Raw genomic sequence first — 13,117 nt, forward strand, 5'->3', positions numbered from 1 at the left:
TGCACAGGCATCCCACATGGGCGCCAGTTCTAGTCCTGGCTGCTTCACTTCCCATCCAGCTCTCTGCTATGGCCTGGGAAAGCAGGAGAAGATGACCCAAGGACTTGGGCCCTGCACCTGCATGGGAGACCTGGAAAAAACTCCTAGCTCCTGGCTTTGGATCATCCCAACTCCGGCCATTGTGGCCTCTTGGAGAGTGAACAAGCAGATGGAAGACCTTTCTGTCTGTCTCTCCCTCTCTCTGTCAATAACTCTACTTTTCAAATAAATACATAAAATCTTAAAAAGAAGAAGGAGGAGGAGAAGCAGCAGCAGCAGCAGCCAATCTAAAAAACAAATGTTGGTCTTTCTCTTTTAAAAAGTGAGTTTATTAAAGTGGAGATACAAATGAGCCTCAACCTCTGTGGCCCACTTGAAATCTATGCTTGAGCTGCCATGAAAGGAATACATTTCCTACCAATGGTTCTTACTGAAGGAAAACCCTTGAGTTTCTTTCTTTTTTCAAAAAAGATTTATTTATTTATTGGAAAGTCAGAGTTACACAGAGAGAGAAGGAGAGGCAGAGAGAGAGAGAGAGAGAGAGAGAGAGTTTTTCATCCGCTGGTTCACTCTTCCTCAGTCGGCCACAACGGCCAGAGCTGTGCCAATACAAAGCCAGGAGCCAGAAGCTTCTTCCAATTCTCCCATGCAGGTACAGGGGCCCAAGGACTTGGGCCATCTTCTCCTGTTTTCCCAGGCCATAGCAGAAAGCTGGATCAGAAGTGGAGTAGCCAAGACTTGAACCGGCACCCAAATGGAATGCTGGCACTGTAGGCAGTGGCTTTACCTGCTACGCCACAGTGCTGGCTCCGGGTTTCTTTTTAATTAAGAAAATAAGCTTTGTGATAAATATATATAAAGGAATATTATTCAATCTTTAAATAGGAGGAGATGCAGCCATTTGTAAACTATCCCCCACGGATGAACCTAGAGGACACTATGCTATGGCAAGTATACCAAACACAGAGAAAAGTTCTGTGTGATCTCACTTATATGTGGAATTGAAAAAAGAAGTCAGGGGTTGGTGCTATGATGGAGTGGGTTAAGCTGCTCCTTATGTTGCTGGCATCCTGTATTTGTGTGCCGGTTAGTACCACACGCAGCTGCTCTGCTTCTGATCCAGCTCCCTGCTAATGCACCTGAGAAGCAGTAGATATGGCCCAAGTACTTTGGCCCCTGCCACCCACAAAGAAGATTCAGATGGAATTCCAGGCTACCTGGCTTCCGCCTGGCTAAGCCTCTGCTATTGCAGTCATGTGGGGAATGAACCAATAGATGAAAGCTCTCTCTTTTCCTTCTCTCTCTCTCTCTCTTTCTGCCTCTCAAATAAGTAAATAAATCTTTAAAAATTAAGAAGTCTAATAGAGAGTAGACAGGTGGTTACCATGGGCAGAGAAGGGCAGGAAATGAGGAGAAGTAGACCAAAGGGTTCAAACTTGGAGTTATGTAGGATGGCTAAGTCCAGGAATCGGAAGTCCGGCTGGAGAGCTGTAATTAATAATAATGTAGACTCTGTATTGAAACTTGGCTGAGGGTAGATTTTGGGTCTTATAACAATAACCAAAAGACGGGGTAACTATGGAAGGTGATGGGTATATTAATTTGTTTACCTGTATTTCACTATGTTTACGAATAGCAAAATATATTGTACATCTTAAACTGCTACAATAAACCCAATTTTAAAAAGATGAACTTTGATTGAGACCAACAGAATGAGCCAACTGTTCACCCAATATAAGTAAACAGGCAAATAACTTTATGTCTCAGCACCTCTCTTTTATCATCTTTAAAATGATGATAACAATGATAGCACTCATCTCTTAGAGTGTTAGAGAAGTTAAAAGAGTAAATTCTTGGAAAGAACTTGAAAGAGTGACACAGTAAGGTTTCAATAAACATTAGCAGTCATAGATATAGTAATAGCAGCAGTAGCATTAGTAAATATAGTATTAGCAGCATTAGTAATGAAAATATTAGCGGTTGTAGCATCGGTGGTGGTGGTGGAAATAGTGGCAGGTCTTGGTAGAGTCAATAGTAGCAGCAGCAGCAAAGCTCTGTACTATAACTTTGGCCACATTGGGCTTAAGTCAAAAAGAATCAAATTATACACAGTATCTTCACATATTGCTCTGACTGTGCTCAAAAGATTTGATTTCTCATACTTAAGAGTCTGAAAGTAACCTTTTTTTTTTTTGCCTTGAACTTGGAAGAAAGGTGGAAATGTGTTAGCAGAGATGCGTTTTTACTAGATTTTCAGGCATAGTGAAACTGCCAGAGAGTATGCATTTTGAGGGCCAAGATCTGCCTTCTGTAAGCCCTGAAAATGGCCTTGCCTGCCAAGAACTCTGCCTTGGCCAAAGCCTTGCTGTCCAGTGGCGCCCACTTGGCCAAGCCATCAAAGAGAGAACTGAAATTGGTCTCCAAGCCTATCGGGTTTGTCTCTCATTACCTGGCTAACTGTTTTGAGCTTGGGATATAATTATTTTTCTTTCTAGAGGAAGTTTCTGCCCACCAGTTATAATGAAGTTCAAGAGCTGGATGAAAACTGTGCACTCTGACAACTTGGGAATTGTTTAAGGCTTTCAATTCTTTCACATGTGTTATTCACTGTAACATTTATGTAAATTATAATGATGTGTATTTTCATGAAGAAATTGGCATATACTTGCAGTGAGAATGTTTTTAGAGTATCCTTAATTATGTTTCTTCAGTGAAAATATATTTCCTTGAAATAGTTCAAGATACCAAACAGTACATTCACAAACTGTTTTGTCTGTCATGTGATACAAGAAGACTGACCTCTCATAAAGGGAATTTACTGGAATTCCCACCAGCCTGCTAATATCCAGATCCTGAGCAAAGCTCAGAAGACAGTGAAGAAATGCATTTCCGTAGAGGAGTGCAGCTCCTGGAGGTAGCAGAGCACTAAGTCAGAGTCAGAGAAACTGCCTGGAGGCCCACTCATTTGTAGGTCCCACTCTCTTTGTTCAGTTTTCAGAAATGGATAAGCTCAATAGGATAGCATCTTGCTTAACAGCCGAGAAGAAGGCTGGGAGGTGTTTTCCTCTGGTGCTTGTAGTGGGATAGCTCCAGAGATACCACCGGGCTCTCACAGCAGTGAGTTCCTTCTCCCTGCTACTAGCATCCGCTCACCAGGCAAACTGGAGGAGCATTCTCCTGGAGTCTGTTTTTCTTTCGTTTCCAGCAGCCTGTTGAAAACAGATACACCTATTCCACCTCCTAAATAACCTTCAAAAGCGCTCATCTCCCTCTACATCCTTATTCATGTGGTCTTCATTTATTGCTCCAGTGAATACACTGATTTCCTTCCTATCTGGGCTTCCTGCCCATAATTAGGGGACCACTAAGTGCTACAACAAAGAAGCCTCCCAAGTACAGCGATCGAATAATAGAAGTTTATTTCTGATGTTTCTGTTCATGGTGATTCCAGACCCAGGCTTCTTCATTCTTGGGATTCTGCAATACTGCCAAACAGTAACAGTGATCAGCTCCCTTTTTTTTTTTTCCCCATACAGAGCCAGGCAGTTCATGGGTTAGGCTTTTGAGGCCATCCAGGCTCTGTTGCAGCTATTCAGATGTGCCACTGTAATGTAAAAGCAGCCATGTATGCAACCGAATGAGTGTGCCTGTGTATTAATAGACTTTATATGTGAATATTGAAGTTTGAATTTCATGTAATTTTCAGTGGTCATGAAATACTATTCCTCTTTTTTAAAACATTTTTATTTGTTTGAAAGGCTTAACAACAGAGAGATAGGGGGAGAGAGAGAGAGAGAGAGAGAGAGAGAGAGAGAGAACGAGCACGCCATCCTCTGGCTCACTCCCCAAATGACCTCAACAGCCAGAGCTCAGCCACGTCAAAGCTAGGAGCCAAGAACTCCATCCAGGTCTCCCACATGAGTGGCAGGACCTAAGCACTTGGACCATCTTCCCCTGCCTTCCCAGTTACACTAATAAGAAGCTGGGTCACAAGCAGCACAGCCAGGACCTGAGCCAACACTCCAAAACGTGATGCCAGCTTTGAAGCGGCTTCGTAATCCTCTGTACCACAGTGCCGGCCTCACTATTCCTCTTTTAATTTTTCCCCCACCATTTAAAAATGTAAAACCTGTTCTTAGTTCAAGGACCATACAAGGCTAGATTTCTTTCCTGGGGTCCATAGTTTGGTGGCTCCTGTGTTAGAGTTGAAAGAAAACCAAATTTAAAATGTTAGCCTTTGATTGAGCCACTTAGAGTTGTGTTGTTTTGTTTTAGCGGCTGAACACAAAACATTTGCGTCTTTGCTTTTTTTAACAGGCTCTGGAAATATGGCGGTGTCACATCCCATTGCTGCCAGCACACCTGAAGGGAGCAACTACGGGGCAATAGGTATTTCCTACAGTGCGTTCAATTATGTAAATGTTTCCTAATTCTCCAGAGAATAGGATACGAAGCATCTCCAGCCACTAATAACAGTGAGCATGGGCAAGGCAGTCATCCCATGAGCTTGTGTTTTATTTGTAACATGAACTGGCTGATTGATCTAGAAGGTTCCTTCTAGCTCTAACTTTCTCCGGTTCTATTCTGCTTCTTGAATCTACCAGCCACACTTAAGTCCTTTGAATGGTTGCTATCAACTATCAAGGCCCCCAAGGGACTTTTTACCCATTCTGGGTTTAGGACATGAAAGATAGGACAGAAGGAGCCTGACCTCCCTGACCAGTTGTTTCATCCTCAGGTTTCAGTGGACTAAGGATGATCAGAAGATAAGACAGTGCAGTAGGTGAACGTGGCAGTAGCCTAACAGTCCTTCATTTTGGCCAGTTTCATAACTGAACCTGCACACTGCCACCCAGTCATTCACATGGCAGACTCCAGTATTCATTCAGTGGCCTGAAAACAACTGAGTCCCTGACACCCGTCTTGTTGGGATAGTAGAGCATGGAGCTGCCTGCCCCTTCCACGTTGCGTGTGGGCCAGGGCTGGTGCTCAGTGTAGAGGGCCTGGGACACCTGTATTCCTGCCCTCTTATTCTATAACTCTGAGAAGCATGTGGGCTCAGTGCAGGCTACTTATTTTTAGTCCTGTAGGAACAGGATTTTTTTAAAGCCATCTGAACAGAAGAAATAAAGCGGAAGGTAGGCTCGCTCATGTGCTCATCAAGCTGCACAGATTCCCATCTGCTCTGGGAAACGTTCAGGGGAACAGAAGGATTCTTCTCCCTGAGCATGTTGTTTTCATTATATAACCGCAGATACGGCACGTGGGGGGAATTCTGTGTACAAATACTTCACGCGTGAGAAATGTGTAGCTGCTGGGCATGTGTGTGCACACATATATGATAGACGCTGTGCATCACTCCTTGCACATGTGTGCATTCTTATGTTCATATTTTAAAATATGAAACGTAAGCACAAGGTTGTTTCTACATCCAAATAGTTGACAGAGCAGATGTCCTGATATTCTAATATGCATTCAGCCCTAGAGCTAGACAAACTAAAATATAAAAATAGGAGAAAAGGAACAATAAATGTCCTTTAAGAAGGAATAGAAGGAAAGAACATGTCTCGTGGGCAGTGAGTTGTTTTTGACCAACATAGAATTTTCTAGAACATCTCCGCACCGTGCAGACTTTTGCAGGGAAGCAAGAGTGCAAGAGGCCCTTCTTAGCTGGTAAAGGCAGATGTGTTTCCTGTTTCAGATGAGTCGAGCTCCAGTGCAGGGAGGCCGGCCTCCTCCTCCGACGGGCAGCCGGGCCAGTCTGACACAGACAGCTCCGTGGATGAGAGCGACTTCGACACCATGCCGGATATTGAGAGTGATAAAAACATCGTCCGGACCAAGGTAGCTCTCTGCCTGGCCAGGCTTGCTGAAGGGGTGGAAAGTTTGGCAGAAGAATCAACTTCAGGGGTGCCTTTGTTTCTTTTATTTGTTTTCTCCCTTCAGGGGAAGTCAAATTTCCCAAAGGGTTTAGGTAAGACCTAACTCTAACTTTTTTTCCTGAAGAAAGTGGGAGTAAGAAAGAGAATGGGGCATTCAACTACTCTCCAGGTGTGAAGTGGCTGATGGTAGACAGGAAGGGATGCAGGGCACCAACCAGCTAGAAGAAGAGCTTCCTCTGAAGGGTGTACTGGAAAGCTCTCTGGCAGGAGTACAGCTCGTGTCTTCTGGGCACACACTTATTGTGTTTTGTTGTTTTGTGCCCAGTAGAAGATAAGAAGGATAATTGGACAATTTCAACCATAAGTAATTCAAGAACCACACAGTGGGCAGCTCTAAAAGCTGAGAAATCAGTTCTCAAGATAAAAGAAATACTCAAGACTCCCAGTAGGTTTCCTGTATTGGCCAATCCTGATTATTCCATGGAAAATACTAGGATTTTTGTTCAGATATCCTGGAGAAAATAAAAAGAAAGTATCGTTGAGTAATTTTAATCCCTAGGGGATTGAAATTTGTAAAGCTCTCCTTTATAATTTACATGAGAAAAGTCAAGTATAATTTTGCATTCTCTTTTTATTTGGTGTCCCAGATGTTCCTGTACCTGTCAGATCTGTCCAGGAAGGATCGGAGAATTGTCAGCAAAAAATATAAGATTTATTTTTGGTAAGTAGATAACCAGCAAAACTCTGGTTTCCTTAAGCAAACAAAGCCACGACTACTTATGTCACAAGATTTTAGTGGTGAATGAGGACAGGCACAGGAAAGGTGGCACAGCTATTGCCAAATAGACCTATGATGCTCAGACACGTGGATGCAGGCTCCCACTGGGCCAAGAGGCTGGGCTGCCTGGCCAGGACCTCTCCCTACCCTCCCAAGTCCCCAGGCTGACTTTTGTGCCCTTGTGACAGCTCCCCCCATTCTTTTCTTTCAAAGGATGTCCTCTTGGGCACAAATTTTAAAGGAAATCAGTAGATGATGGGGCCACATGTGATTTCACAGGGCCGTCATTTTAGAACTTAGCGATATCTAGATCCCCTTCATGTGATCCATCACCCATTACTTGCACACCAATCACTTTTTTATTTTAAGATGTATTTATTTATTTATTTGAAAGAGTTACACAGAGCGAGAAGGAGAAGCAGAGAGAGTGAGTGAGAGAGAGAGAGAGAGAGAGAGAGAGAGGTCTTCCATCCGATGGTTCACTCCCCAATTGGCTGCAATGCCCAGAGCTGTGCTGATCTGAAGCCAGGAGCCAGGAGCCTCTTCTGGGTCTCCCACGTGGGTGCAGAGGCCCAAGGACTTGGGCCATCCTCTACTGCCTTCCTAGGCCACAGCAGAGAGCTGGACCGGGAGTGGTGCAGCCAGGACACCAACTGATACCCATATGGCATGCTGGCACTGCAGTCAGCAACTTTACCCGCTACGCCAGAGTGCCAGACCCAACACACCAATCACTTTTAATCTAACAACATCTAGAAGAGTTAGACTTCATTAATAATTTGGCTAAACCCAAAGCAGTTTTTACACTATTTTTACAAGTGGTCATACAGAGAGAAAGGGGAAAAAAAAACTAGTATTTGTTGAGTGTTCATCATTAACTTTTTTTTTTTTTTTTTTTTTTGGAAAGGCAGTTACTGACAGAGAGGGAAAGACAGAAAGAGAGGTCTTCCATCCACTGGTTCACTTCCCAGATGGCTGATCTGAAGCCAGAAGCCAGGAGCTTCTTTCAGGTCTCCCACATGGGTGCAGAGACCCAAGCACTTGGGCCATCTTCCACAGCTTTTGCAGGCCATTAGCAAGGAGCTAGATCAGAAGTGGAGCAGCCAGGGCTTGAACAGGCGCCTATATAGGATTCTGGTGCTGTAGGCAGAGGCTTAACCTACTACGCCACAGTATTGGCCCCATCATTAACCTTTAAATACAGCGTCTTGGTGTTACAGAAACCTGGGGAGGGAAGACTCCCTTCATTCAAACAGGCATGGGAGACAGTGGAGGGTCGAAGCAGTTTATTACACCAGCGGGCTCTGCTGGAATCATTTCCAGAGAACTGAGCATTAGTCCCGAATCTTTTAAAATATTATAGGTTTATCAGCATCATAGCTTAATAGTTACAGCATTGGTGGGTTTAAATTGCATTCTGTGTGACTCAAGACTAATTAGAGGGAACTAGCCTACTTGACTTAGGACCACATTTCCAATGGTCGGTGGGTCTGATAGGTTTATAGAAGAGATAGCTGGGAAGATTTATAGAACAGGTTTATGACTGGAGTTACAGAGAGCAGAACCTAGGGCATCTTCTCTCCCTAGACAAGGTAGGAGTGGGCAGCTGCTTCACTAGTTAATTGCGAGCAGCCATTTTTCAAGGTTGACATTGGCAGGGTGTGTGTGTGTGTGTGTGTCTGTCTGTCTGTCTGTCTGTCTGCTTTTCTTTCTTTGTCCCTGGCTGCAGCCATATTTCCTCTACATTGGTTAGGATTTTCTGTGTTCTCTACAACCAAACTGATAGTAGCCAAAGGAGCCTTTCCTCACTTCCCTATCTCCCCTAAGTCAAGATAGTGTGCAGCGAACGCGCAGATGCAAGACAGGGCAGAGGAAGACTGGAGAGACGGGGAATGCGTGCCATCAGCTGTAATTACCTGTCCGAGCTGATTGTGGAGTTACGGGCGTAGGCTTTCTCACAAGAGCAGAGGTTCCATTGCTGATTGGAAAGCGGTGATTTCCCATTCTTTCTGCCTGCACAGGAACATCATCACCATCGCTGTGTTTTATGCACTGCCTGTGATCCAGCTGGTCATCACCTACCAGACAGTAAGTGCTGCCCCCTGCCCAGAGTCCCAGCTTCTATCCGTCACACCGTCTTCATGGCGGCTTACGGAACAAGGCATAACTCGGTTCAACAACTGGTTTCCAATCTGAGTTCCATTTGGACGTCTCCATTGCTCCTCTATAACTAACCTTTCTGTTCAGTATGCGATTGTTTTATCAGAAAGGGAACTGAGGGCTCTTAGATAAAAGCATTACCTTGAGCTCATTCATCATGGTATCAACTGCATTTGTTATTTGCCAACTTGAGCTTTCTGATCATGGTGGGATGATGAATAGAGTCAATAAATCTCCAGACCAAAACTGAGAAACCTGATGTCCAATTTAGCCTGTGTCTTCTCATTGAGGATAAACAGCTTTATGCAACTTACAAAATATTACAATAAAAATGCAAAATAAATACAAAGGATTTTTAATAAACAAAAGTAATATTAAAACGGCTTGAAAATCTCCACTGCTGTCTCACAGAACCCTAAGGTTCCCGACCCTTACGTCCCCTTCTCTGGAATTTACACACGAGAAAACCCCTTTAGAATAACACAAGGCTGAAGGGATTTCTCATTCAATGGCTCTCAAACTTTGCTATGCAGTAAAATCAGCCTAGCAGTCAAGGTGCCTGTGTCCCATATTGGAGGACCTGGGTTTGATTCCCGTCCCTGACTCCTGATTCCAGCATCCTGCTGATGAGGACTCTGGGAGGCAGAAATGATGACTCATGTAATTGGGTCCCTGTAGCCATTGTGGACTTTTGGGGAATGAGCCAGCAGATGGAAACTAGCTTGCTCTCTCTCTGTTTCTCCCCTCTCCCTCTCCCCCCATCCAATAAATAATAATATTTTAAAAAATCTCACTTTCCAGGTTGTATCCTACACTGAGTAGATGGGAATCTGATAAGAGAACCAGACATCAGAATTGTTTAAACCCTCAGTGGTGCCAACACGCGGCCAAGCTTGAGAGCTAATGATCTGTCTAGTCCATTCCATTCATAATGAGGACAAGACTTCATGTGATTCGAGCACCACTGTTTCTAATCTAAGTAGCCTGCATCATTTGAGGCCCTGTAAGAAGATACAGCTCTGCAGCAGCCTGCAAAGGTTCTTGGCAGAGATGATGACAAATACAGAAACTGAACGAACGCATCTCTCTCCTGCCTACCTGCCCTGGGGTTACTCGGGGCAGCTTCGTATCCCAATGCATTGATCCAGAAAATAGGACATGGCCTGACAGTTCTAAAAGGCAGGGCCCAAGGCGGCCATCCTTTCTCAGTGCTTTTGTGCTGAGGACAACAGAAAAGCACTTAATTGAATTCCACCTTAAGGCCGCATAATGGGATACACAGAACATTTCACTCAAAGCAAGGAGGTGGCATTGAAAGGAGGCGTGCCCGAGCTGTGTGTAAAGATGGCGGATAATGAGCACTGGCTGTACTGTCCACGGCTGACCACGTGTCCCCGTGAGCCCTGGCTGCTCGTTGTGATCTCAGGCGGGGCTCAGAGGACAGAGAAAAACCATGTTGCCTCTTCTTGCTCTTGATTTTGCAGGTGGTAAATGTCACTGGCAACCAGGACATCTGTTACTACAACTTCCTTTGTGCCCACCCCTTGGGCGTCCTGAGGTAAACCTAGCTGCCCTGTGAGGCTTTTTGAGATTCCTTTCTAATGTTGGGACTTCAGGTTTTTTAATCACTGTGGAAGATAGCCTGTGTGGAGAGTAATAGGACCTCAGTCAGGAGGTTGATACCATGTATGTTTCTCTGGCTTGTGGATGAGAACCATGATTAGGAGTAATTGAGGTGTTTCTGCAAATGTCGCATCTGTCGCTGGGGTGTCATGTGTTCACAGGCATTTTTCCTCGTGCCGTTGTTACACAGCCCCGTGGCGGATGTCCTTGTTACTCCAGTTTTGGATAAAGACACTAAGGCATCATCAGATAAGGGCTTGCTTAAGTCCCCTCAGCCACTAGTGATGTCAGAACTCGAACCCAGACCTGCTGTCCCCTCCTTGGCAGCCACCAGAGCCTGGTGAAGTGGAAAGAGTATGTGCCTGGGAGCTGGGAGCCTGGCTTCTTGCTCCAGAGCGGAAGCAGCCTTTGGTTTCCTGAAAGAAAGCTGCTGACCGTGATTGGCTGACACCTATTCTGAACGTCACAATTGCAGGGCTGAATGGGAGCATATAACATCGTCCACCCGTGAGAATTCCCTCTCACAGCGTGGCTGAAATCCAAGGCTGTCTTTGGGGTGACCTTTTCCCAGACTGCTGCCTTGCCAGTGCTGTGGGGGAGAAGCGAAGATTGGGCAAATGCAGTCACCAGAGGAGTCACCAGAGCAGTCACCCCGAGAGGAAGCCGGCAGGTGGCCACAAGTGACATAAGCTTCTTAAAACAAAGGACTTAGCTTATAGAGGAGGTCTGCTTTTGCTATAGTTATCACTGTTCTTTGCATACAGCCAGGTTCTCCAAAAAGTTCATGGAAATTGGAATTAAAAGACAAATTGTTTGGTGCAAACTTTTTTTTTTTTTTTGACAGGTAGAGTTAGACAATGAGAGAGAGAGACAGAGAGAAAGGTCTTCCTTCCGTTGGTTCACCCCCCAAATGGCTGCCATGGCTGGTGCGCCGCATCGCGCCAATCTGAAGCCAGGAGCCAGGCGCTTTCTCCTGGTCTCCCGTGCGTGTGCAGGGCCCAAGCACTTGGGCCATCCTCCACTGCCTTCCCGGGCCACAGCAGAGAGCTGGACAGGAAGAGGAGCAACCGGGACAGAATCTGGTGCCCAGACCAGGACTAGAACCCGGTGTGCCGGTGCCACAGGCAGAGGATTAGCCTAGTGAGCCACGGTGCTGGCCAGTGCAAACATTTTTGAAATCCGTGCATATGCAGCATCTTGAGAAAGTTCACATAAAGGCATATCATGAAAAATGCATATATTTCAATTTTTTGTACCCAAATAAACTCATTTTTAAATTCCATTCTCTGAACTTTTTGAAGTAGCTTTGCATATATGTATACTATAACATCAAGTTGTATACCTAAAATATATAAAGCTTATGTTTTAAAAAAATGATTTCTGATGGGTTTCCAATCCCAAAATCATGTGGAAAGTTCTTGGGTGGGAAGTACTGAATACTGAATGTTCATTCATTTTCTGAATCCCTTTGACTGCCTTCACTCTTGTGCTTTCTCACTCCTTATAGTGCCTTCAACAACATCCTAAGTAACCTGGGCCACGTACTCCTGGGCTTCCTCTTCCTACTGATAGTCTTGCGCAGGGACATTCTCCATCGAAGAGCCCTGGAAGCCAAGGACATCTTTGCCATGGTGAGGAGAGAGTGAGTAAATCCGAGGAGCCAGGAAAATTACGGTTGCAAACAGCATTTGCAGAGCAGACGGACATCAGCGGGATGGTGCGATGCTGTGTTATGTGTAATGAGGAAGCGTGGGCTCCCAGGGTACCTCATCTGTCACTACTGACAGCTTTGACTCTATTTCTCCTTTTCCAGGAGTATGGGATTCCCAAACACTTTGGTCTCTTCTATGCTATGGGCATCGCATTGATGATGGAAGGAGTGCTCAGTGCCTGCTACCATGTCTGCCCTAATTACTCCAATTTCCAGTTCGGTAATTAGCATCTGTATCAACTCCACAGATCTGTGTTACAGGGGTCTTATCTGGGGGCCAGAAATGTCAAGGGCATACTTTGGTTGTGCCCTGCTTCTAAGTCGGTTCCCTATGAGCTGACTAGCTCAGGCCTAGACTGCTGCTGCACCCATATGCAAAGGAAGTGGGGTGACCTGTAGACCAATCGGACCCTCCCTTCCCCACCAATGCTGGGGTAGCTTTGCTGAAGCAAAGGGGCTGGGCGCCTGTGCGTTTCTGAGTTGCAAAGAGAGCAGATGGCGAGTAGATGCAGATACTGTTAGGAAGGAGGAAGGGAAGAGCTGGAGTGGAAGGCAGCGCACCAGGTCCTCCACACCTGAGGAGGAGTGTTTTAGATGGTTGTCTTTATATCTGTGTCCTGGCCTCTGCCTGTTAGAAGACCACAGACATCCCCAGTCATGTTTAATTTCCTTCCACTAGAAAAGATTTATTAACAGAAAACATTTACCACTTCGAATGAATAGATGTCACACATGTAAATATTTGCCTTAGATCTATTTCTTAAAAAAATAAAACATTATGCTAAAGCTGAGGTCATATTTTGGACCATTTTCCAAGTTAATCCATTCTTCCCCACCCCCCACTGCAATGACTGATTAATTTGGTATTTATTCTTCCATTTGGTTATTGTATGTTTACTACATTTGTAGTAAATGAATATTAAT

General features: G+C 44.9%; 1 protein-coding gene across 7 annotated transcripts in view; it reads left to right on the top strand.

Moving 5' to 3' along the window:
- Positions 1–13,117, top strand: part of SIDT1 (SID1 transmembrane family member 1) — a 106,610-nt gene that overhangs the window by 71,138 nt on the left and 22,355 nt on the right. For all 7 annotated transcript variants that reach the window (XM_008266930.5, XM_051819041.3, XM_051819040.3 and 4 more), the window contains 7 exons: positions 4,357–4,428; positions 5,741–5,883; positions 6,569–6,642; positions 8,721–8,787; positions 10,344–10,417; positions 11,990–12,113; positions 12,296–12,413. In XM_008266930.5, coding sequence (XP_008265152.1) covers positions 4,357–4,428; positions 5,741–5,883; positions 6,569–6,642; positions 8,721–8,787; positions 10,344–10,417; positions 11,990–12,113; positions 12,296–12,413 — 672 coding nt within the window. The remainder of the gene's footprint in view (positions 1–4,356; positions 4,429–5,740; positions 5,884–6,568; positions 6,643–8,720; positions 8,788–10,343; positions 10,418–11,989; positions 12,114–12,295; positions 12,414–13,117) is intronic.

Source organism: Oryctolagus cuniculus, chromosome 4 (assembly GCF_051225735.1).
Source record: "Oryctolagus cuniculus isolate XC-2025 breed Fujian yellow rabbit chromosome 4, ASM5122573v1, whole genome shotgun sequence".
In the NCBI taxonomy this organism is placed as follows: domain Eukaryota; kingdom Metazoa; phylum Chordata; class Mammalia; order Lagomorpha; family Leporidae; genus Oryctolagus; species Oryctolagus cuniculus.